We start from the raw sequence: 26,430 nt of genomic DNA, 5'->3' as shown, positions 1-26,430 counted from the left end.
CTGGCCTGGAACTAAGAAGATCAGTACACAAAAGGTTATTTAAGCTTTAAATCCTTTTGTAGCACGTTCCAGCTCTCAGCTGTTGGGGAAAAAGACCACCTACCCCAAGGGAAGAGAGTGCTGCAGAAACTGCTGCAATGTTACTTATACACACCCCCACGCAGAAAAAAGCTCAGTTAACTGAACTAACTGGTCTTAGACAGCACTAAACATCTAAGTGGTGCTAAGGATCCTGTAGTTTTAAAGAACACAGATTAAGGATCACTCTATCCTGCCTCATTATTTTGACAGAGAAGTTACGTGGATTCTGCTCTTAGAGATAATGTCCTTGCCACGTTCAGCCTCTGCAGGTCAGACTCTGGCCCTTTGTGGCCACAATGTAGGGGTAAGCAGCAAACTCAGGGGCCTGGCCCTGTCTGCCAGATGTTATCAGGACACATTGAGCACAGGAGGAGCTTTTCAGTCCTGGGTAGCTCTAAGATTTTGAGTTTCCATGCCACACTCCCACTTCTGGAGTCTGACCAGGGAAACAACATGCACAAGCCTCAAAGAAAGAAACAGCATTTCTCTACGACATCGCTTTTGGCAACCACTGGAGCCTTTGAAAATGAATCCAAAGCTCTGCTGGGAAGAACAATAGTTTGTGGAGAAGTCAAGACCTGGAAGGACAGGTCTGTACTCCCTCACTATGAATGATCACATCAAGCTTCACGTGCTAGTTTCCCAGCTGTGCTCCCTACTCAGTCTCCTGCCCTGCACGTGCTGACAAGACTCCCAACTCACACACAGGTCCCCAGAGAGGAAAAGACCCAGTGGCATGGTACATTCCAGCTGTGACAGGTGAAGAGGGAAGAATAAGTTTGACACTCCAGCCATTGCAACAGAAGCCCAGTAGCCTAGGTTGCCTTGGCTTTTTTATTTGCCTGTCACTCAGGCTTTGACGTTATTGAAAGATCAAACTCCGTTGTGCCTGTTCATTACCTTAATCCTATTTTCTACACAGCTTTATTATCTCTTCGGGCTTCCTTGGGAAAGGCTGTCAGAGAGGTTAGGGCAGGGGGGAGAGGGTTGCCTATCTCCTCACCCTGTCAGATGCTTCTATTCAAGAATGGCTGGAAGATGCGATGGGCAGGGGTATCGCAGCATAGCCTACATCCTTCTGGGGTACTCCAAAGGCACCAATGGACTAGGTCACTGAGATACATGCACTACAGCTGAATGCACTGGCGCTGTCTTTCCTGCTCTAGTTTGTCCTTTGTGGGATGCATCCTTTGCAGTGTCTTTTTTTTGGTTACTTCAGAGAAAAACAAACTGATTTATATTTGTATTTGATGCAGTTGACTCAGACAATCTAAACTACCTAAACTACAGGTTAGAAGGCAATTGGCCTCAGACCAGACCTGCATCCACACCAATCCTCCTCTACCTCCTTTCCCCAGATACAGCTCTGCTGACACCCCTCAGGCCCCTTCTGCCATTGCTCCCCTCTCTTGACTCCCAGAGCCCACCAGCTCACCTCAATCCTGACAGCACTCCCTGGATAATCTGTGCTGTGCCACTCCGACCAGAGCATACCAGTCCTGGAAAGCTGAGCTGCAGTTCAATAATCCTGCCAGATATTTGCTATCTGTCCATCACTACGCAAAGACCCCCAGGCTGAGAGTTTCAAATTTGTCAGCAGTTGAGTCTCACATCAGGATTTGAGCCCAGCATTTCCCCAGTTGCCAAGGTCAGCACCTTCACTGCACAGAAACTACTCAGTGGTCCCAAATCAGAGGCCACAGCAATTACCCTCCTCAATGCTTATTAAGACAACATGCCTAAGTCACTTCCATGTATAACCTGTTGCCACCCCTCACCACCTGAGCTACCAGAAACACCAGCCAGAACAAGATGACTATAGAAACTGCATTTGCCTCTGGCTTCTGAGCACCACAGCCAAGTGGGTGAATAGGAGGATGCAGATCACCTTCCTCACCCCTCTGGCTCAGGCTGAAGCATCAACTGAGGCAGATGAAAAGGAAGGCATAATGGGCATATTTTGACTGTACATGGGTAACAGGAAGAAACAGGGATGGTTGTGCCATCAACTAGAAAAGCTGGGAAGAAAAGTTGAGCTGCTCCCTACTGAACCAGAACCACCCCCCACATACACCTTTCCACACCAGTTTGTTCCGTCCCTTACTCCGTCCCACATCTCATGTTTAAACACCCCTTGCCTACATGGACTAAAGGAATAATTTTACGGCATCTCCAACATTGCATTTCTCATTGTTATTCACTTTTCTCATCAAGTGCCTCCCTATAACCTGAAAGCTCACTCACCTCTCAAGGTCCCAGATTCTCAGAGGTGAGGTGTGTCCACAGCAGGCTGTCCCCGTCACAAATGAGCTGTTTAAAAAAAACAAGCAAACAAAAAAACCCACTTACTAATCCTCATGTTCTGAAGAAATAGTGCATGAGCAAAACAGAGAAAACGGGCTACAAGACAGACTCTGAACTCTGGTTCAAGACTATTTCAGCATATTCTACTGCATTTCACAAGGGGCAAGCAGCAGCAAAGGGAGGTGCTCCAGAGCTCTCAGTAGCTGAGCTTCCCAGACGCAGCAGTTCACTACTGAAGATAATTGGCAGGACGTAAAGATGTATTTGCATATGCAAAGGGAAAACCTAAAACAGGAGCAGCTGTAAATTGCAACAACATTTTCAAAACAGTTAGCACAGTACTCAGCACATTTCATATACAGTCAGTGTCGTAAGCTGAGGAAAGACCCTATGGAAAATTCCCTGTTACTTCCTACTTCGTGTCTCGCTTCTGTTTGCTGGCAACTTCTGAGCACAATCATGAATTGGCTGCAGCATCACAGGCCTAAGGAATCATAGAATAGACATCTCCAGCCCAGCCTGCTCAAAGCAGGGCCAATTTCAAAGCTGGATCAGGTTGCCCTCCCCAGTGCTCAAGCACTCTTTAATAAAAGCAGCACAGCTCTCCTGCAGCAGTATCTGGCTCAGTTCACACTCTCCAGCAGGGTCCATTCCAAAGTCCTCTTTGGTGATGCTATGTTCCTGTTGCACATGCTGGCTCCAGAGATCACCTGACAGCCACCAGCCTCAAACTAGTTGATAAGACAGGAACAAATCCTTAAAATCAAGCAGCAGGAACATGGGTGCTGTGGCTCTCCACACCACACTGCTTGTTTTGTGCCAACTTCCTATCCTCAGTCCAAATACGAGAAGAGAAAGCAGCTCATACAAAGCTTTTTAAGTAAGCTATAAATGACCTCTCACAAAGCCACATTTATTGCAGCTACCAAGAATAAAATGCCAAAACTATGTTTAAGTCATTGCAATAAGGATAGCATGAATGCAGGAAACAGAGCCTGCTTTAAATAAAAGCCAGCTCTATGCTTTGCCTAAACATCTTTTGCAGCATGACATGGGGCTGGCAGCTGAAAGAAGAAAGCAAAATAAGGAAAAAATGTCACATCTGTAAAAATAGCAGTTTTTAAACATTTCTTTGATCCTCTACAACTTTCTTCCTTTGGAAGTCAGAAGGTGTCTCCAAGTCTCTACTGTACCAGGAAGGGATTCTTGCAGCATCCTCGACTTCTGTGAGAAGCACTACTGCTGGTGTTACAAGGCACCCAGCAGCAAAGTGGTGAACATGCACTCAACTCAATCAAAGCCAGAGAAGAGCCATGTGGAAGCTGGGCAGGAACTCAGGACTCCTACTTCTAGCTCTGTGGTTTAGCTGAGCAATTGGTTTCTCCAAATCATAAGGCCAAAGCAGCTCTGCCAATATACTCTGCAAAAGAGGCAAGCAGATAACATCAAGCCATCTCAAAGAGCTACAAGAACCAAGGAAGAGCTACAGCTACCAAGGCTCTCTTTTTTTTGCTGGCTTTATCCCTCCTACCCAAAATCACATACCTGGAGGTATCCACAAGTCCTGTAACCCTTAGCTGCCCTTTAGGGCTAGACAACACCTGCAGCACCAGAGCTATTTCAAAGTCTCTCCAACCAGGCTGTCTTACATGCAAAAACCCAGGTTCATTGACAGTGCACATGCGATTGGCCCAATGCACCTGTAGCACAGGGCTCTGCACAGATGCTGCAGGGTGCACACATTATTATTCTCCATAGAAGTCCCTAACCGAAGTCCAAGAGTCTAAGGAAAAGTCAATTCTTATTGCTGTGCAGCAGCCACAAGGACCAATTAAGAAAGTGTGCAGGATTTCATACTTGGAAACAAGGTCCCTCCTCAGTACCTGCCTTCTCTCCACCATACTGCAGGACAAGAGGGAACATTTCCCTTTTGCCAATGTCTCCCATCTCAAAGGAAAACAAGGAAGAGATACCCACTCTGACAGCTCAGCAGTCAAACCCCATGTCTGGAAAGCAGCACTTTGGTCAGCGAGTCCCTCAGCTACAAAGCTAGGTGTTGGGTTCTGTCCCTCCCTCCCCAAACATAATCCATTAATAACTACTAAAGCCAATTACTGTGGTTAGAAACATAATAGCAGTCAGGGAGTCAGTCAAGCAGGCAATTGGGTGCTTAAGTTTTTTCTTTTGGGGGGACAAACTGACTGTGTCCCAGCAGAGAACGCCCTCACGTGGGAGACAAGCCCCTTTGTGCAGAAGGTATGCACAAAGCTTTGATGGTTGCCACAGGTCTAAATTAGCATGGAGGCACACCAACAGGGAGAAAAAGGTGGGAGGAACAGCAAGGTCTAATCCCTGCTCATGCTGTCAGTTCTGGACTTCAGCTTTCCCTCCTCAGTCCTTACCACCCACCCCTCCAAAAAAAACCAAAAAAACCCACCCCAAAATAGCATTAGATGAAGAGATTTCTCTCCAGCATCACATACAGGCCTCAGGGCCACAAACAAGTCTCTTCTGGGTAAAGCTGGCTCCATTCAGTCAACAGGAATTTTTTCTCATCCTTCAGCAGGATCAGGCTTGCAGGCCTTATCTTTAACAGGCTGGAGCCCATTAGCAAGCAAAGATAAGAATTCTCCCAGAAGAGTGGGGCACCTTCACTGCCAGGATTAGAAAGCGGCATTCACAAGACATGCACAAGAAGTGGTGCCAATGAGAAATTGTCAAAGCCTGGGAGCGAACTGACCTGGAAGTCTGGACTCCCAGGGGATGATACAGGGCGCCTCACCTTGAGTCTGGTCTGCAGGCATACACCTTCAGCCCCCAGGCCTCCCATAACTGGGAACTTCACAGGGGTGACAGTTTCACTCCAAGCAAAAGGGCAAGACAAGTCAGCTTTGGTAGGTCTAAAACAATATGCAAACTGGAGCTAAGCAGGTGAAGCCTGGCTCCAAAATTTCTGAAACATTGTTCAGCAGAACTGAAGCCTTCTACCAGACTTGCTTCCTTCAGTTTACCTTCAACAAGGCTTTTTGTCTTTGGAAGCACAGAGCACACACCAAAAACCTCTGACCTAAAGAAGTGCAACATCTTCACAACTGCTCTTGCCAGCTGCCCAAGAGAAACAAACCAAGCTGAGTTACCAGCTTAGTGAGTGTCATTTATTTTGCCTACAATGCTTTCAGAAGTCAAAGACACTGAGGAGAGACTAGATTGGGAAGAGTAGAGCACAAGATACCCTATATATATGACCGCAGGGATGACCTATCTGTCTGAAGTATATATGATACTACTGATGTACACAGACACTGACCAGACGCATCTACATGCTACATAAAAACTTCTATGTCCAAGCTGCAGACGGCCTTGGAGATGCAAAGTCTCTTCCCCGCTAAGCTTTCCTCTGCCCTGTGAAAGCTGCTGGGTACCATGACTACAAGCTCCCTCCAGAAAGCTCCACTAATGGGAAATGAGCACCATCGCAGGGCTTCCATAATGGGGCATTGAAGGCCTGGATCTCCCAGGAGGTGAAAACAAGCAAGCCAACATCACATTTCCATCTCTGCTGTACCAGGAAGGTGAGGATTTTGCAGAGCATTGAGACACACATACTTCATACACAGCATGTTTTTGTTGTCCAAAGCAAGGAATTTTCCAACTCATCTGATACTTGATGTTCTTTTTCCCATTTGAAACTCCCTACTGAGAAGGAGGAGAGAAAAAGAGAAAAGAAAAAAAAAAAAACAAACCCCAAAAAACCCTCCTCCTGAAGCCAGACCTTCTTCATGCTACAGAAGAGACATTTCATTAGATATCATCCCCCCACGATAGACGCTGAGCCAGGGGATGAGAGAGAACACACATCTGGCAGTGCTGGTGGAAGAAGCACAAGAACTTCTCTCCATCTGACTGACTTGTGGTTGTTGAAGATCCCATGGCATTTCTGGCAACAACAGTAGTGCTCTGGCTACAGTCCAGCTGCAGTGATCTCATGACTGCTCCCAAGGTGCCAACTACACAGTTTCACCCCACCTGCAGCATCCCTCTTTACCCCATCCTGGACAGAACATTGCCAGATGTGGATGAACCAGAGGGAAAGAGATAACTGCTCATCAGCCCTTTTGGAAAGATGCTGTTTGTCATGAGGCTTGGAAACAGTCTGCACTCCAAAGATACAAATCCCACTGTGCAATACATACCTTCCTCACTGTCAACCCAGCCTTCAGAGCAGGCACTGCCTGAGCTGGGAATCCTGCAATGGAAAGTCATTGAAGGATCCTGGGTGAAACAGGCCCTTTCCAATCTCTTCTCTCTAAACTTCCCCCATGCCCCAGGCCTGAGCCGTTCCCCTGTACTGTAAACAGATTCCTTCTCAAGTCCTATTCTGCTCTTTGGGGATTTCAAATCCAGAATCTGCCTGACACGTGCAAGAGCCTGTTCCTTCCTCTTCACACAGTCCCCCACCCCCTGGAATTGGACATCGTTGTTCCATTTTGGACACTATTATATACGGAGACTCATCGGACCAGGAAACAAAGAAGTTATTACTTGACAGAGCCCTGCAGCTGGGAATGAGGAAGGCAGGGGGAAAGGAGGGGGAGCACTGAGGGAGACAGAATGGGGGGGCTGGTAGCAGCATTATGAAAGTGATCAACAGAAAGGACAGCTCAAAGATGGGAAACATCTTTTTTAAAAAGTCTCAAGTGGGATGAGAAAAGAAGGAGAGGAGAAAGAAAGTCCAAAATGGAGAGTGGAGAAGAGAGAAAGCAGTTGGTGCTGGTGGTGCCACGGGTTAAACACACGGGTCTGTGGGTTTGTGTAGCCTTTGATTCAGCACTGACACGCTTTGGCAAGGGAGGCCACCGGAGCTGTCAAATCCTTCACCAACGTGCCCATCAATTGTATTCAGCTCTCCCCGACCCGCACTGGCATTTTAATTACTGTTGGGTAAACTAATTTGTACAAATGAAGGCAACTCTGCCTAATAGAATATGCAAGCTCTCTGACCTCTGACAGGCGATGACACAAGATACAAAGGAGGCAGAGGAAGGCTTTTTATCAGAGCCTTATTACTCTCTATTACTCCAATTAGTTAAGCTCCAGTGCTTCTAATTGGGGGAAAAAATTGCAATTAAATCAATTTTTGATGGGCTGAAAGTGGGTTACCGAACCGCCCTGCCTGTGAAACACTGATATTATAGCAGCAAAGGTCAAAGTCTTTGTCGGCACCTGCGGGGCCCCCACCTCCCCTCTCTAAGCCCCTCTGTGCCCACCCCCCTCAACACACACAGGCAGCTCGCTAAGGCGAATCATTAGAACATGTCATGTCTTATCGCGGCCGCCACCATCCTGCTAACCTCATCAGTTGACATCATTATGGAAGGTAACTCCTCCAGCATGAATACAGTGCTAAGGTCACACAAACTTGATGGAGCCCCTGCTGAAGAGCCCAGGAGGCTGGGGAGCAGATGCAACAGTAACAACATTGTGAAGGGGAGAGGAGGGGGTCAGAAACTCAGCGCAGGCAGTTTCGGCACCTCTAGCATGAGGCTTCTCCAACAGACCAGCTATACACAAAGGGAGGGAGACAGCACAGGAAAGTAGGTGCTCCTTCCCCAGGGGCATTTAATTTGCAGGAAGAAGGAGAAAAAACCAAAACCAAAACCAAAACCACACCATCAGTTTAGCATTTTCTTCTCCATGAGAAAGCAGGCACCACAAACATGCAAGAAGTCCCACCTGCCTTTGATTCAGGCAATGATGGACGAAGCCAGGATTGGGTGGTCATGCAGGGCTGGCGTTGCCCCTTCACTGCCCCAGACTGATTCCTTTAGCCCTACTTTGTGCCTCTTGCAGCATGACCTGAGCATCGAACCAAGCACCTTCAGTACCTTAGAAGTAAGTCAGGACAGCTGGGTTACAGGCTAACAACTCAGTAACCACAAACTGAACAAAAATCAGCAGGTAAGGCAGTTGCACCAAAAGTCCGGCTACTGTTAATGGCCAAAATTACAACTTTCTAGAAAAATGAACATGGGGAGTGGAAGGCTATTTAGAAGAAGATAAGATTGGAAAAGCTGAAGAAGCCAATGACACATGATATAACTGTCCAAAACCTGAAATAACAAGTGCAGGTTGCATCCAATTTACTATAGCTCTCCAATACCCCTCTGGCTGTTAGCTCCAGACTAAGTCTTTCCATTCTTCAGTCCTCGAGAGCCTTTCCATGCTTTCAGTCCCACATACCACACTCCTCCCACATCCTTGCCATGCAATGCTTCAGTTCCAGATCTTCAGTGCAAGGAAAAGAAGGCAAGGCCCATCAAACAGACTTAAACATTTTTTATCTGTGTTGCTGGCTGCTGTTCTAGGCTCAAGGGTACCCACATTGCACTTTGTTAAAAAGCCTGGTTTCAGGAGTCTGCTGGCAGTCTCCTCAAGGTCCCTGTACTACTCCAGACTCAGCACAAAGAAGAGCTGCTAGAGTGCTCTGCAGCTGAGCTTATATTTGGGCCCAACTGCTTGCATGCATGTAAAATAGTCTTGTATTTGGAATCAATAACAGGACTGAGCTTACCTGAGACCCACTGCAGCATCACCTCATCTTTGTTCAGCAGTGAATAACATTGCCAAAGAGAACCAGCAGCTGGAGGCAAATGGCCAGGCTTGTTCCACAAACGGACAAGAAAGCTCTGGCACATTTGCTGCTGCTTCTTTGAGCTTTGTGTGCATGCCGCAGCATCCCTCAAGGCATCAGTCAGCTCAGGGTTGAACTGTGCTCCTGATATGCATCATAAATTGCACACAGAGAAGCTACAGAAGAGCTCTGCCACTCCCCACCAGGAACTCAGCAGAGAGAGAAAACAAAATGCGTAAAGATGAATGCATGAAGGCCACAACATTTACAATCACTATTGCTCCAAGAGGAAATGCTATGCTCTGGCAAGGAGCACCAGTGACACAGGCATGGATGGACAGACAGACTAATAACTCATTCACATGCTGCCTTGAGCCTCAAGTGGACCACTAGAAAGTGGTCCCCAGAAAGAAGGCATTTGCATTTTGTACTGAAGGGTACTGGGCAGAAACAGTGAAGTCTCACATTCGAGGCAGAACTCTGGTGCATTTGATAGAAGAAATGCTTACGTCATTGCCTCCCATGTCGTTTACTACACGCCTCAGAGTAGAGGGAATGTCAGCTTCACCTCTCCAACCCTCCACCTTGGCCTCTAACGTCATACCTTCCTCCAGACTCCAGAGACCCACAGGCTGGAGAACAGAATAAGCTTTTAATATCCTCAAAAGCTCAATTCCCAGCATGGTAGACAGATCACCCCTACTCTGGCAAGTTGCTTAGCAGGTACCTGACCTAGACACCTCCATCTTGCCTTCATTGCTTTGCAGTTTCACCCCATATTGTCTGCCCCAGTCATCCTATAACCTTCTTCACTGTCCCTTCCTCAGCCCTGCACAGGCTTGATAACCCATGTTTAATGGTGTAAAATAGTTATTTGCATGGTATGTCCAACACTCTTCTTCATCCTTCCTCACACCCCAACCTCTGGGCTTGCTGGGCATGGAACAGTTGTTCAGGACAGAGGTATCTGTATGAGAACTCCTGCATCCCTAGCTCTCTCCAGACCCAATTTAATCCCCAACTGATGCTCAAGTTAATACTGTTATTACAGGAAAAAAGAGACTCCTTAACCATAGAAGAAATGTAATCCAGTATGTAACTTGGGCACTGGTCTGAACAATGCGTACCAAACATCAAGGTGGGCAGAAAGCCCGTGCCAAAACCATTTTGCATGTGTATGCTCACCAGGCCTTTCTGTGAACAGAGCTCTCTTTAGAGGCATCCACTGGGGTTACACCTTGGAAGCCAAATCATGAAGAAACATGACCCTGCTGAGGAACCACTTCCGAGTCTAAAAGCTGGGCAGTGCAAGAGATACAGTTCTCTATTCCCACCACAGAAAGCTTTCTGGGGACAAAGAGAGAGAAGGAGAAAAGAGCTAGACAAAGAGCTAGACAGGGAGAGCGAGAGAGAGAACGAGAACCAGGGCGGGGGGGTGGGGGGTGTGCGGGGGGGGGGTGGAGAACAAGAGGAGAGAGATGAGAGAGAGAGGGAGGGAGGGAGGAGGAGGAAGTCTAGGGACTTCCAGGTCAGTCCAAGACTAGGTGGTTAAACACTACTACAGTAGGGTTATTTCAGCTTCAGCTTGTCAGTAACCAGAACAAAACCTCACAGGACATTTTTAATTATCAGAAGCTATAACATTAGAAAGGCAAAGAAAGTCACTACTAAGGCTACATTTGTGTTTTGAGGAGTTTAGGATTTTTTTTGTTTCATGTCCTTTTGCAAGTGCAGGTGAAATAACCACAGCTGGTGTCTAGAGTTCTTTAATTACAGTATGCATTCTCCCTTTCAACATCACTAGGGCAATCTCAGCCATCTGCAGCAACTTTGTCCTATGCTCTACTCTTGCTCTGCTCCCCAGAGCAGTCTTTCAAATACAGATGGACAAGACTGTAGGTACCCACCAGACAGCATGCTCTACCTCCAACTGCTGCACATGCCATCTGCAATACAGTGCAAGGGAATTGCAAGGTGACTTCATAAGATCTCCATCTTGAGCAAATCCACTGGCTTTTTGGAACTAATTAAAAGGAAGAAACAGGTGAAGCTGCTGGCTGAGCAGCAGAAAAACACAGTCACTGGATGAGATACACACAAAGGTATTAGACATTGGACACTCTGCTCCAGGGATAAGGCAGGGTACCTACAGACCATCACATTATCTTGGGCAGATCTCCAAAGGTCTGGCACCCAGTCCTCATCCACCCGCACACCCACTTCAAGCCTTCACACCCAGCACCTATCGCCTTCCTACTGGGAAAACACCATTAGCCTTCCTCCTCACCCCAATGGGGAAGACACCCTGAGCCTGACCCTCGCCCACCTCCCCAGATCCAGCAGCCCCCTTGAGCTCAGTGCTCTGGGCCCACACACAGCCTTACAAGAACCTCTGAAGTTCAGCCCTTGCTTTCTCAAAGCCTGCCCAGGTGTAAAGCTCCAGCGATTCCTTTTTCTTTGCCATTTTCCCTCCCTCCTCCCTCTCCTCCTAGCCCCACCAACACTTTCAGGCCACACAGTGAGCCGGGAGTTTGGAGTACACGAGGACCACTGCAGCAGTCGTGCTGTTTCGGGCCCCACCCCACCCCCCCCAACTCAAGACAATTTCTAAGAGCCATTTCTTATCCTCCCCTCCGTGAAATGATTTCTGTTAATTGCCTGGTGGGAATCACTTATAGGTGGGGGAGACTCTCCCCCCACACACACCCTGGCCCCTAATTGGCTTATTGAAGTTTTAACGGGGCTTTCACCTGGAGAAGCTGGTAATTATTCCCTTCATTCCCCTCTTGCTTGTACCTGTAGCTTCACACTTGGGGCCCGCCTGGCTCCACAGGGGGGACTTTGTTCCCTCTAACTACAGGCCCCACACAAATGGGCCCAGCAGCAGGAGAACGCAGCAAAGTGGTAATTTTCAGCCCAGCGTAATTAGCCAAGGTTCTTTCAGCCCAAACTGCTGAATGGGGAGGGGGCTGCCAGGGAGGGTGCACCATGTGGGAATGGCGGGACAGGGGCTACTCTCAACAGGCGGACAAAGACCTCTCAGGGGCTCCGATCTGGGGCAAGCAGGAGGAGGGGGTTGGAGCGAGACAGCCTGCCTGGCAGAGCAGGGGCACGGTCAGCGGAGGGACACACGCTGAGGAGATCAGCTCATGACAAACATCTTTCCCTCCAGCCCGTGGAACAGGGCAGTGCAGGATGCCAAAAAAGGGGTAAAGGAGAAAAGAGATCCAGTGATGCACGATAGGCGCATGTGAAGAGGTGCGATGCATGACAGATTCTTGAAGGCCTGTGCTCCCAGGGCAGGATTTCTAGTCTAGTACCTTTGCACTGAGATTAAGAAAGGCCACAGACTTGGGGACAGGAAATTGGACAGTGCAGGTCCCAGACAGGAGAGCAAGAACTGTGCTGAGGACAGAGTGAGAACTCTTACTGCTGAGAAAAATCAGGGAAGAATCATTCACCTCCTCCAGCATCTGCCCCAGAAGTCAGGCAACAAGCAGAACCAGGACAGCAATGAAGGCTCCAGGTTCTCTTTTTGCTGAGCCATTTCCCATTACTAAAGCAAAACTGCTTTTTGTAGTGGGACCTCACTTATTCCACCTCCCTTTCTGCTACAAGCCTTTGGTTCTGCAAAACCTACCAGAAAACCTGCTGCACTGTGGGTTGACCAAACCACTTGGCTCCCAGTGTATTGCTCCTGTGTTACACCAGACTGGTATCAGTTGTTCCACAAGCCAGAAACCAGCATCCTGTGACACAGTGCCTCTGTTGATTCTCAGGATGTGTTAGCATCTACACTCTCTTTGAGTTATTACTGTTGCCTTCAGGATAGAAATCCTTGTCCTGGGTGGTCAGCTCCAGGGCTGTAGACAAGTTAAAAACCTACTCAGCTGACTTGATGATCACAGCTCCAGTGCAATGGAGTGCAATTTTTTTTTTAATGTTAAATTTTAATGTTAAATTTGAAAAAACTCATCCTGTGTCCCTTATGATTGCAGCATCCTACTGGAAAGCAAGAATTGTCACAATCTGAAAGCTTGGACCTTATTCTGCAATGAAGATCAAATGGTAAGCAGGCAAGTGAAAAGATGCCCACTACTTTCATCAGAGCACCAGTTACATAGGAGTGCTGAGCAAGCCCTAGGAGATGATGCAATCACAACAATCCTGACAACAAGGAAAGGAGATCCCCAGAGACTCAAAATGTAGCAAGGAGACAGGCAGCACAAGCCCCAGGGCACAGACCTGTAATTTCTGAGCTGCCCAAAATACACAACTGTGACCCAACGCTGCAGCAGGTTGCAAACCGGAGAACTAAGTTGCCCGATTCCACCCCATGATACTCTGGTTTCTCTTCAGATCATATATATCTTTAACGTTTTACTAAAGACTCCCACAGAAAGGTCCATTTTTCAGTTTCAATCCAATTTTTTGCAGCCTCACCCAATCTGCTTTAAGTACTCATCACAGAGATGAGTTCAGCTAGATACTATGTGCCTTCAGCTCATCAATGCTCAAGACTTTTTCCTTAAAAGCAACCTTGGACACTTCTGAACAAATCATGGTTGCCATGAAATCAATGCCAGCATCTGAGAAGCAGACACCAAGAATAAATATAACTAGACCCAAGCTGACCAGGCCAGTTTCAAGGCTATGCACAGAAATATGGTGAACATTCCCAGCACCAGTGGGAAAAGATATGTACTTTTGCCTATACTCATACCTTATCACAAACCTTACAGTGTCCAGGGCTTTTTCTTCTTACAACCCCCACACCCTACAACACGGGGACATGCAGAATTAAGTAAATACTCCAGCTGTCATTGCTTTGAACGAAAGTCTAAATACATGCCCACGTGCAGAAAATGCTTAAAGAATCATGATGCAAAAGAAGAAACCCTCTCCTATTTTAAAAATATCTTTCTATTTTTTAAGCTTCAGGACTGCCAAGGCCAATCCCAATATATTTTCAGACGTGACTGGCAGAGTTTTCAGTTAACAAGGATTCTTTTAAAAATGTGTATATATAAAGACAGCTTATCTAAACTTTTCCATTATAACATATGACAGAAAATGACTTTTCAATAAGCCAGCAATCCATGCATGCCAGTGAGGTCAGGAGGAGGGGAGAATCCTTTCAGATTTGCCAGAACAACTAAAATGCAAGAATGTTTCAGTTTAAAAGTAGGGGTGGGAAGGAATGTGTTTCCCTGATGCCACAAGCCACAAATTATTTTTCTCTTATTCCTTTTGCCATACACACACACCCAAATACCAAATTCAAACTTCCCAACTTAGGAGAATTTTGAAAAAAGTGATCAGAGTGGCAAGGAAGAAGAGGACTTCTCAACAAACATATACTTTCATCATCTTCCCACAAAGGGCAGCAGTTCTTTCTCCACATCATGCAGAGAGGCAGGAGCTGTACTTGTCCACGCTTATAGGGGAAAGAAGTCAAATCATTAAAAAACAGAGTGCTTGATCCTCCTCATCTGCTCTATGATATTCAAACAATTTCCAAATGAAGTCTAAATGAGTTGTTCAGTAGGGGAGAAGGAAATAATGCTCAAAGGGGTTTAAGAAGCTAAAGACCAGGAAAGGTGAAAGGAGGGAAGTGTGTATATGTAGCACATGCTGCATATAGAGGGGTCCAGGACACTGAGGCATGGAGACACAGGTGCTCTGTGGAGGAGGCAAGCAAAGCCTCATCTGCATTTAACTCAGCCATGAAATGACTCCTAGAGCTTTCCTGCTCTGATCATTCCAGCCCTGACAGGGACACACTTGCAACAACCTCAATTCACTTTCCTTTAAAGCTCTGGGCAGCTTCCCCCTCCCCAGCTCTCCACTCTATGCAACATGATTTTCTTCATGGTTTTCATGATAAGTGTTTGGAGCATGTCAACTGTTTGCCCCTAAGTGACCAAGATCCTGAATGAAGCACCTGCTCTCCATCTGCAGGTTCAGGGCATGCTCAGTTGTGAGCAAGCACCAGAGTGAGAAGTAAAACCCACCAGTCAGGCCAGAAAGCCCCAGCCCTGTATGCAGAGAAAGGCACACAAGATTTCATTAAACAACCAAACAGACAACACACATCTAAGGCATAAGAATGTTTAGTGGCCACCTCCCACACAGATCCCAAACTACCCAAAAACCCACTGAAAAAGTTTTGCAGGAGCCAGAGCTCAAACATCCTGACATCAATATACAATAAAACACAGGTTCACAGCACAAGTTATCATCTTCACTACCTGTAATCAGGCCGAGATGCAAAGCAGGCCAAGAACTATTGAATTTCAGTGATAACTGAGATTAGCCAGATGAATATAGGAAAGGGATCAGGCAAAATAGATGCTGTAGAGACAGAGAAAGGACAAGGCAAGAAGGCAAGGAATAATTTATTATGATGCTTAATGTCAGTATTTTGGGAAAAAAATGACACAGAAAATGGAGTAGGAGGGAAAGGATTGTACTGGAAAGGACTGGGGAAAAAGGCCCTTCAGGCATGTCTCCCAAGTCTGCAATGGAACAGAGGATTCCCTAGAACACATGGTCCTTTGATGTCACAAAATATCTGATAAAGGGATACGAAGTACTGCACTGCCTCCTGACCCTCAGTAAGCTGCTGTCAAGGTGAAGCAGGACAACCTGCTGGCAGTCAGTCCTCCAACACTTCAAGGAGCAGAAGTCTGGAAGCTTTAGATGCACAGGCAGCTTTGCAGGCAGGAGTGTGAAACCACAGCTTCCTCCTTTCCTTTCCATGGCCTGCCCTATTCCCACGCACTCAGAGTTTACAAAGTCTCATCCAAAAACATAGTTATTAAAAGAACCATTTTTACTTGGCAAGTCAAACACCCACATGAAGAGATGCCAGAACCAAGCTCGCTCACACATCCTCCACTGAAATGAGCACATTACTAAAGTGTCAGTATTTGATTCTGCAGCAAGTTAAGAGCTGTCACTGATCTTTATCATGTGGATACACAAGAACTAATTACATGACCATCAATTCAGGTTAGGCTGCATCTCTGTGGACTCCAGTCAGAGGCTGCACTGGGAGGAAATGACAAGCTTACCACATCTCAGGGACGCCTACATTTTAAGTCCACTCTAAATAACAACTGGCCAGCAAGTACTTGCAACAGTCGTGGTTTGCTACTGCTTCACACAAGGCCACCGATACTAGAGTTGGGGTGGCTTGGGAAAAATACTAAAATCATAAACAGAGCAGAGGGCATCCAGAGGGAGGAATCATTCACTGCATATCCCCATAAGATAGTCAAGCAAAAGGTTTAAAAACAGAACAAAGTGTTTCTTCCTTAGGACACAACTCTGAATTGGAAAGGAACCTACGAAGACCAGAATGTTAACAGTTTCAAAAAGAAGAGATGAGCTGCTCACAGAGCTAGCCTCTGCAAATATGAAAGAAACGCTGGTCCAGAGGCAAACTCTAGCCAGGGAAACCCTAACCTCCCCATCACTGGAAGCAGGGAAGGAACAGGCAGGAAAGGATCTTTTTGCATTTGTCTTGTTCCTTACCCTTCTCCCTAGACATCTACTACTGACCACTGCTGGACACCAAATGCTGGGACAGATGGATGCTGGACTGACCCACCATGGCCAGAAGAACATGAGAAATGCCCACCTTGATCAAGCCACGGCCATCTAGCTCACCATTTCATCTGGTAATAGCAGATGCTGTTTAGGAAGAAAATGTAAGCTTGGCAACTTTATGTGGTCATTCTCTTTGTACTGCCCCAACATCCACAACTGCCGTACTAAGGATTTTGGAGACTGTATCCCAACCTAGTCCTTCATTATGCACCTGCTATCCATGAATTTGCCAAATCCCTTTCAAAACTGCTGGCATTATCCACCTCCATAATCTTCTGGAGCAGGAAGTTCACTACATATTGTGTGAAGAAATACTATCTTTTGTCCATTTTAAAGCAATCTCCTAGTAATTTCAAATGTCTCTAGTTCTACTATTGTAGGATTTGGTGAATAACACTTCCACACTCAAGCTTACCCACCACCATCTTACTCTCCATATTTCTTTTCAGGCTGGTTTTACCAGAACTGCCTAATGAAGGCAACCAAATATCAGCACATCAATAACTTCTGCAGAGTGTTTGACTTGGGAACAAATATGGGGAAAGACCACAAAACCGAGATACAAACTAGTAATTCTGCCATCTCTTTGGTACAGAGGAGCGTTCCTCTGCTGTATCTTCTCTTCAGACCCTGTTGGTTCATTGCCCCTTCTGAGGCAAGTTAAGAGTTAATTGGTTGCTTCAAGCTTTGAGGCTTCAACCAGTCTCAGTCACTCCTAGACCAACAGGGTCCCACATGACTGGCTTCACTGAGAGAGCTAGAGAGCCAACACAGGTCTGAGGACCATCAGGGTCTTGCAAACTAATTTGGGAAGCAGAGAATAGAGCCATTGTACAGTGGGAACAGCACTTCACCTGCACTTAATACTACTAAAGTACCTGATACTATCCACCATATACCAGGAGCATGAAGTTCTTGCTCTGCCAGGCTACAAACTTATCTGAAGTGGTCTGCACACAATCCACGTTCCCAGATTGCTCTGAGACCATCAGAAGACAGATGCTAGAGAAACATTATTGCTTTTCTAATTTCTGGAGCAGGTTCCCTTGCTTCCCTGCTGTCAAAGATGAGAAAATCCAGGGGTCATATATGGAAAAGGAAAACATGCTCTAGGCCACATGTGCTAATCAATATTCTGTGCAAGACAGAAAATAAGAAGCAAGAGAAAACCTATTCCATCAGACAGTCCTGCTCCATCCCCATCCCTCATTAAATCAGCCTGGACAGGCAAAGCAGGTCATCGAACAAAGCGCAGGTGCAAAGCTCAAGACAGCTGCACCAGGAGGCAGAGACCAAGCGCAACAATAGTAGCAGTTGCTGCTTGGCACCCCTTAGTCTGTAATTGCTTCCTCTGATCAGTTCACTTCTTTATTTAGTCTCCTTTTATTTTTTTTTTTTTTTTTTTGGAGGGAGGGGAAGAGGTACACACACAGATGACCACCAGACTTCTCTTTCCCCTGAAAAAAAAAAGCTGTTGGGTTCCAGTTTGCAAACCTCTATCCAGCCCACACACTAATAAATCTCTGGGACTATCAATCACCTTTGTACAAGTCTCTCTTCTCAAAGGAAATGGGCTCACTCTCTTCATTAGCTGCCCTTGTCTACCAACCATAGCAGGGCCTCATTTCAAGTCCTCTTTGATGGACGGCTAGACTTAGAGGAATATGTATCTCAATCTCAGAGGAGAGAGAACAAGGATTTACTAATTAGACAGGGCAATGCACATTAAAAGTTGCTTTAATACCTGGCCCCAAATTAGTCCTGCATCTGCAAAGTGTCAGGATGCCTACAAAGCAGCAAGAGCACATCCCACATGCAGGCATGTGCAGAGATGGTGAACGGAGCATCATGAACCCACAACACCTCTTTAGAGCAAGACAGTGGTTGCAGCGGTTGTGCTTCATGCAGGTGGGAAGGAAGGTAGAGAAGACCTGACAAATCCCAGATAACAAGCCACAGTACACACTACAGGCAACACAACACAGAGAGAACAGACTTTCCAGTCTGCCTTCCAGTCTGGAGCAGTCTCACACTGCTCTGAAAAGAAACCAGAGGCAACGGAGCCAAGGAGAGAGTCATAGCCACACAATTCTCTGCACGTTTCCAGTGTCCGATTCCACTCGCAACAGAGATGCAGGATGCCAGCTGCCCAAGGAAGCTGAAGCTTAGCCACAGGCAAGAAGCACTCCGGCATGCTGTATTTTAAAGCATACTAGCACACAAGCCTCCCCCTACTCCTAATCCAAAGATGCAATGCAAAACCTTGTCCCTTGAATTCCCTCTAAGTTATTCTTAGCACCCATTTATACATAAAGCTGCACATATAAAGAACATCCATGCATGCCTGTTTCTCAAGTTGGCACAAGCTATTTGGACCACAATGCTATGCACAAGCCCCAGTGCAGCCACAAGATGTTCCACACTGGAAGTCGGCCATTGCCTTCCCGGGGATATATCTAAATTCCTGTTGGATACAACAGCTCTAGTTAGAGACAGCATCAGACAGACATGCCTTGAACAAGTGCTTTTCACAGCATGGACTTGATATGCAGTGTAAAGCAGGCCTGAATTGACTCCACTGATCTTAAGTCATAAAACATACATCCCTATGCTTCAAACAAACTAGTGCATTTTGGATACAGGCTACAAATTTCATTCAGCACTTACTAGCATCAAAAAGGTACCATCACCTGTAGCCTTCTATAAACTTTTTAGCTTCCTTCAGGAAAACTAAGACTAGCACCTGACTTCATGTGCACACAATCATCACTTTCTTCTCTTAGTAAACAGAGAACTGGTGCTTCACTATCATGCCTCTTCCTGCAGCAGTCCGAAACCTTCACTCTGGTAAATTCAGTCCTTTCTCAGTTCTCTTCCAAATATATTTTTTACATTTAGAAAAACTGAGGACAAGGGGGAATACCCCAAAGAGGCCCAGTGCTTCCCTCCTTGTAATGAAACCCTGTAATGGAATGCCCTGCACTCCAATTAGGAAGAAATGCTAATTTTCTCCAGTTGACCACCCCCTCTAGATGTATCTAATTTGTTTCACTGCTTTCATCTCTCCCCTCCATCGCATTTTCATTTAAAGGTTATGATCTGTTTGTGCCCTTCATGCCGCGCCCTGACAAGACACCCCTATGAGAGGTTGCAGGGGCCACGTCGCCCTTCCTAACCCCCTTCCCAAACAAAAACCAAAGCTTTTTTCCCTCCACTGCCTCTTTAAGAAATGCAGAAAGATAAAGGGGAGGAGCAGGGAATTCAGAAGACAATAATTAAAAATAAAAAGTAAGCCCTCTTGCCAGTTGGGTTGTTGGTTGTTTCCAACAAAAGGTTAGAGACCTTTGCACCATGACCAACACCAGTATGACCAGTGCAGGCCAGCTGGGAGAAACAGCATTACAGAGCTTTGCTACTTCTGCAGATCCATTTTAGGAACAGCTGCCATGCAAGAATACCCTTTTGCAAAAGGTTTTGAGATACTGAATTGTTTAGCTCCTTGCAGGGTTGGGGAATGCACCCTCTCCCACCTGTCACAAAGAGAGTCTGGTCAGAAAGGACAAGGAAAGTTGGCTTAGCTGAGGAGAAAGTCTCAATAAAGCTCTTCCCCCTCCTCTCTGAATGGGTTATGCCTTGTTTGGGGAGCCTGTGTTTTGATAAGTTCCTTCAGGAGAACAGAGGCTTGACCTGGGTAGCATGGCCTTTGGAATAGCTCTTCATGGCATCCCTAAATTTGTGCTGCTGTCGTTCTGGCTGCCTGCGGGCAAGCTTGTAAATCCTCAGGGCAAAACCCATCTGGACAGGATGCCTGCCCAGAAGAGCTTTCTACAAAGGCTGTATCTGTAGCACATATGAGACAGGCATCCAGATCACCATGCTGGTGCCACACCACTTCCTATAAAAATTTCAAAGGGCATTTTCACCAAAAGAATATTATTTTAAAAATAAAAATAAAAATCCAGCCACCAATCTACCTCTGTTTCCTCTGACGAGGCCCCTTTGCAGCCTGCCCCAGTATTCTCAAACAAAACAGTAACCCTGGAGCTGAACCCTGGGTCTTCCGTACAAGCACACCCCGCTCCTAATCCAAGACATTCATTACTTGTGTTCAGCCTCTCCCTCCCTTCACTTCAATTCTCTCCTTCAATTCTTGTCCATTACAAAGGAAATCCCTGATCTACATTCTCTAGACGCAAGTTTCACCACACATCTATTATCAACACCCTACAAGTTGAAAGCACCCAAAGACCCTCTTTGGAGGCAATGCAGCTAAGTGGTCCCTGACTGAAATGGAGTGGGAACTGCTGGGTTCCACGTGTGGCACAGCCTGGAACAACCACCCTTTTGGAAAAAGGAGAGGAACAGCTGGATACATTGTCCAGGCCAAGCATTGAGCAGCCTATTCTTGGACAATAAGATGAAGCTGGAAAAGTACTACAAGAGTGTTTTCTGTTATTAATAGGCACTTTGCTAATATTGCCCAAGATAGCCAGCTCCTTCTCAGTCATTTCCTGCTGCAGCCCCTGAATCCCGTCAGTCAGAGAGCTATATGCTCCATTACAAGCTATTTCCTCTCTACGTTTGCAATGCCTCCAAAAGCTTTTGCAGAAAGTCCTGATGATCCCCCTTCCTGCCCCCCTCCACAGACACAACTCCCTCATAACTCGACTTTCTGGGACCACAAACAGGGAGCGGGTAGGAAGCACACAAAGATTTACTCTTCACAGATAGCACCCTTGCCCTTTCCTCCCCCTTCAGGCCCCCTCTCTATCTGGTCTATGCAAACAATCCCCGAGTGGGAAAGAACGTTTGGAAGAGGCCTGTGTCTGGGCCAGCCGCCTTTCATCCAGAAGATGCCTCTTCCCGTTGGAAAATACAAGCATTGTGTGAAAACATTTTAATATATTCATACACATTCCTATAGCTCACAGGAGCGAGTGGGTCCCAGCACCCTCCCCTCCCTGCCTTCCAAATTATTTTCATAGGCAGCGATGCACTGGGAATGCCACCTGTTTTCTCGAATGCCCGCGAGTATGTAAATTGTGGGAATATCCAGGCCAAGCGCTGTGGTTTTATTGTACTGCAGAAAAGATTTTACTAATTACTTGCCTAAACTCCAAAGCAGTATGCCTGCTTTTTTACAAAGCGGGAGAGCAGGGAAGGTGGGGGTGGTGGGAAGAGGAGGAGGAGAAAAAAAAGGGGGGGGGGGGAGACAGAGTAAAGGGAAAGAGGGAGAAGGAGAGGGAGCGCAAGGGATGCATTTCAAAGTTTCTCCAGCAATTGGATGGGGGGGAGCTGGGCCCAATGTGAAATCATAGAGGTCAAAGGTGGGTCTCCCTCCCTTGTGAGAAAGTGGTGAATCAGGACGGTTTATCAAACGATCATTTTCTTTTGAAACTGGGAGGCAGCGGCTGGGACAATTCTGCAGATGTGCTTGATGAGTTAGGGACAAAAATGGGCCGCCTCCTCCCCCCCTCCCCCCTTTAAGGTCTCCCATCAGGGGTTGCTTCTCCCTCCACTGCTTCCAGGACCCTCCCCTCCCTTCTTCAGTGGTCAGCTGAGACCCCCACCCACTGATCGCCTTTGTATTCCTGGCCTTTGGACACACTGACAGGGCCCTTTATGAGACCCCAATCAAGACCCCCATGTCACAGGTACCTAGTAGAGATACCAGACCCTTTTCAAATGAGGAACAACAAGGAAAATATGCTGGCCCATTGTCCCAGCAAGGCACCAAGGGAGATGAAAGGGACAGGCTGCTCCCTCTCCCCAGACCGCCTGCCAATCAACCCCAGTTATTAAGGTCACGATGTGGAAATTCTTTTGACCTACACCTAATCAAAGATGCACCAGGGCCTTTTGAGACAACATGGGGGAAGGTGGGAGGGCAGGCATCCCCCCCACCCTCCCCACCCATAAATACAGTGGAGCTTCCAAGGAGAATTTAGTAGGAGTTACCCCAGTTACTGCCACAGCACACTTGCCCCAAGTACCGCTGGGGCAGCCGAGCTGGGCTCCATGCTTGCATCCAACCTCAGGAGAGCTTAAACTAAAAGCTTTCCTCATTGAAAAGTTATAGACTGAGCAACACTGGAGGTGACTCAGAAGTCACAATCAAGGACCCTGCATGACAAGTACTAAGCATCCTCTTTCCCATTCCTGATAACTTTGGTTTGTGCAGGCTGTAGGCTTCATGAAACATGCTCAGCACCATCCAACGTTGGGCCCTGAAGAAGAAAAACTCAGTGGGCAGGAACCTATGAACCTCCAAAAGCTGAAGCACCTGGAAGAGTGGATTGATGCCAGCAGTGCAGAGCAGACATTCTGAATCCCCCTTGCATTATACAAGATGAAGATACTATGATGACGTTGATGGTGGTAGTTCTCAGGACTATGCAGAAATCTCCCAGAGAGAAGTTAGGACACACCTGCAGTGACAGAGCAGTCAGATGGGTGGTACAAAACAGTTAGAGCATGGGTCAGATGGGATCAGAGAAGTACATCCCACCACACAGTTCCAGAGCACTTGGAACATGGACAAGATCACCTGCCCCTGAAAAGTTGTTCTGGATCACTCACTGTCTGAAAGTCATCACCACACACTCAGTAACAGAACAGTTAGATATGATACTTCAACCTGACAACAGTGACACAAGAAGTGACAGACTACAGTCTGTGGTGGTTCACACAAAAGGGCAAAAAAAAATTCCAAACCCCAGAACAGAAACACTTTTCAGCATACATAGGAAGCTTCAGCAAGGGCATGATTTTGAATTAGGTCCTCCAGAAGAGCCACATGGTATAAATCATGGCCACCACCTGCACACCTCAGACCAATCCTGAAGAAACAGAGACTTCTGGCACTCCTCTTCATGCACCATATCTACCACCAGGCAGGGAATACCCTTCCTGATCCCAATGCCAGCTTGCTGCTCTCATCCTGTTGGCATCCTTCAAAGCCCATCTGGTTCAAGCTCTTGGTGAAAGGCAAGCAAATTTGGGGTGGTGGTAAAGACACAAACAGTGTGACAGTCACAGCAACCAAGCTGCAGGTTTCATTATGCTAAACACTTTGCTCATGTGTGGGGTCATCTTCCTCTGCCTTTTATCCACTTTTAGATCACGAAAGACACCAGTTCAGTGCTACTCAGAGTCCCCCAACTCCTGTCAGAGAGCCTGGGGAAGATAACAGCCTACCAGTGGTGACCAACTGAGTGGGAGATGAGAAGTGGAAGATTCCAAAAGAGCTTTGGGACAAAGACTCATGTGTTTACATAAATTCTACTATACTGCTTCTCCACTGCAAGTCATTGCTGTTCCTAAAATTATCCCCTTGTTCCTTGGCTCTTACATAATTGTTGAAGCAGGCGGAAGACAGTTTTTTCTTCTTGATGTTAAACCAACTAGCTCCTACACCAGAAGTTACTTAGCTACAGCAAGGCATGGCCTGGTTTAGGCTGTTATAAGCCAAGATCCAGACGGACACTTCAAACCAGCTATCTCCTCTACTGTTACAATAAGGTGCAGTGCTCAGAGCAGACATGACTTCAGCACTGCAGCACAGAAGACAGAGGTGAGTTTCTTACTTAAGGGCAATATCCTCCACTATCGCCCTCCTTTCAAATGCCAATGGCAGACTGAGGACCAGCCCCCTGCTGTCCTCAGAGTGAATCAACACCCCTTTAAAGGGACTAGGCTGCTATCTTAGGACACTACAGCTCCACTTCCCACCTCAGTGAATGAGCTTGCATCCACCAAGTGACACCTCCAGCCTCATGTGGGAGGAGTAACAGTGGAAGCTGAGCCTGGTTAGAGGCATCTGCACCTGGGGCTCTCACCGTGCAAGAAAGTTCCATCCCTCTCTGTCCCTCCCCGCCCCCAAGAGCAGCCCTTTGAAAGGCAGGGGAGGGAACAGACACTGCTCTAATTGTAGGAGTGAAACCTGGCATCCTCCTGCCCATCTACCTTTGCACTCCATTTCTGATTCTCTTTGAACCTCTGGTACAGCTTGTTAGGTCGCTGCCCTCCTGAGAGATCAGAAAAAAAAATACAGCAGTGATTACTATTGTACACTGATTTGCAAGCTAGAAAAAGAGAGAGAAAGAGAACAGCCTCCATGTGTCAGGCTATGAAAGGGCTGCGACTGAAGCTGCCTGAAAAACAAACCCTTAATTTAAATGTTAATGAAAGTGCTGAAGAGACATCAGAGGCTTTAGTTTCTCTACAAGGAGCAGAATCATCAGGTCTAGAATTTATGGTCCCCTTCACCTCCCCTCTCCCCTTCTCTGCTCCATCAGCCAGAGAAGTTAGGAAAGGCAAAAAACCCTAATTTTAACATTAACTCCACACTTCCACCCTGGGATGCAATTGCTAAATTATCTGTTGGCAGGACACTGATCAAAGGTGGAAAAACAAAGGCACACTGCACAGCCAAGCAAAGGTAAACAGCAGCCAAGGTCTGGTGAAGTTACCTTCTCCCCCTGCGTACTTAAAAAGCAAAGAGAAAACGATCGCAAACTGGAAATAGAAACCTCAAGCCATAAGGCTGCCAGCCTCCTCAACTAAATTTCTTCTGTCACATCGATTAAACAGACATGGATTCTCCTGTGCAAACCAAGCAGCACAAGAAAGATGCTTCCCGCAAGCTTTCCGAGACAGACTTTTCCCTCAAGCAAGGGGAAAGATGAGAAAAAACTGCAGGGGAAGGAAAAAAAAAAAAATTTCAATATGCAACACAGCTTCACAGGATTAGAAACAGATGTCTGGGTTCTAACTCAGTTAGCTACTGCCTCCTAAAACCTGCTCACCTGCCTGCAACACTAGTGAGCCAATTCACACAGTCACAGAAAATATATACATTAAAGTATTGGCCAAAAGTGACAAAAAGGGAGCAAGCCATCAGTTGTGTGAGCTTCAGAGGGCAAAAGAAAGAAACTGAAGAAAGGTAAGTTGCAGTTTCTCAACCTATAGAAGTGTTTGCATGTGTGTTTGTTTCTAGAGGATTGGGAAAAGGGACATGTATGTTCATGTGTTCAGCCATGTGAAAAATACCAAATAGAGTCATTATCACACAATTAAAGAAGGTAAAACAAAGTTGCCTTCCTCCCAACATCAAGGCAACAGTCAGGGCACATGGATAAGACACAGGTGTCATTTTAGCTCCAGAGGGGAGAAACTGATACTCATTTCCTGCTCTTCAGTTTTGGGGTGAAAGAGCACCAAGTCAGTTATGACTATTGCATATATCTAGAAACCTGCATCCAGATCACTCTCTGAGGTCAGTAAGAGATGGTAGTTAACGCCACCACTAACTCTGCAAGTCCACCCTGGGATCTCACAGTTGAGCAGGTTCTTCCTGCCCCTGCTTAAGAAACAGCTGCAGGTCAGAGTACCTTCTCAATTATTCAAACCGACCAGGCTCTGCAGAGATCCCCAAGGACATATTGCTGCTTGCCGTTTTGCTGGCAATGCAGAAACCAGAATAAAACCCAGTTACTTGTCCCAAGTCCTAGCAGACTCAGATTGGGTAACTGCACAAAGCTAGGTCAAAACAGAGCACTACTACAGCCAACAGCTCATCTTGATATGCAGTAGGGGGTATCTGCTGATAAAAGTGGAGCAAGAAATGAGGGTGAGGGGAACATTATCAAACATTTTAACTGCTGTACGTTAGGCTCCAATTGTACAGTTAAAACCACTGCAAAGTTGCTCTGACTCAAGTGGGTTGTTTTGCTCTAATGCAATCTGCAAGATCAGATTGTTTCTCTTTCACAAAAAGTTTCCAGATAACCATTAAAAAG

At 46.6% G+C, this 26,430-nt stretch overlaps 1 protein-coding gene across 2 annotated transcripts in view; it reads right to left on the bottom strand.

The window, feature by feature from the left end:
• Positions 1-26,430, bottom strand: part of FBXW4 (F-box and WD repeat domain containing 4) — a 62,613-nt gene that overhangs the window by 13,599 nt on the left and 22,584 nt on the right. Inside the window, exon 6 of one of the 2 annotated variants that reach the window (XM_075026230.1) lies at positions 2,326-2,391. The exons of the other annotated variant lie outside the window; for it this stretch is intronic. Coding sequence (XP_074882331.1) covers positions 2,326-2,391 — 66 coding nt within the window. The remainder of the gene's footprint in view (positions 1-2,325; positions 2,392-26,430) is intronic. 2 annotated transcript variants of the gene reach the window in all.

The sequence above is a fragment of the Buteo buteo genome, chromosome 4 (assembly GCF_964188355.1).
Source record: "Buteo buteo chromosome 4, bButBut1.hap1.1, whole genome shotgun sequence".
Classification (NCBI taxonomy): Eukaryota; Metazoa; Chordata; class Aves; order Accipitriformes; family Accipitridae; genus Buteo; species Buteo buteo.
Note: the sequence above shows the minus strand (reverse complement) of the source record. Positions and strands in the feature narration are given on the sequence as shown.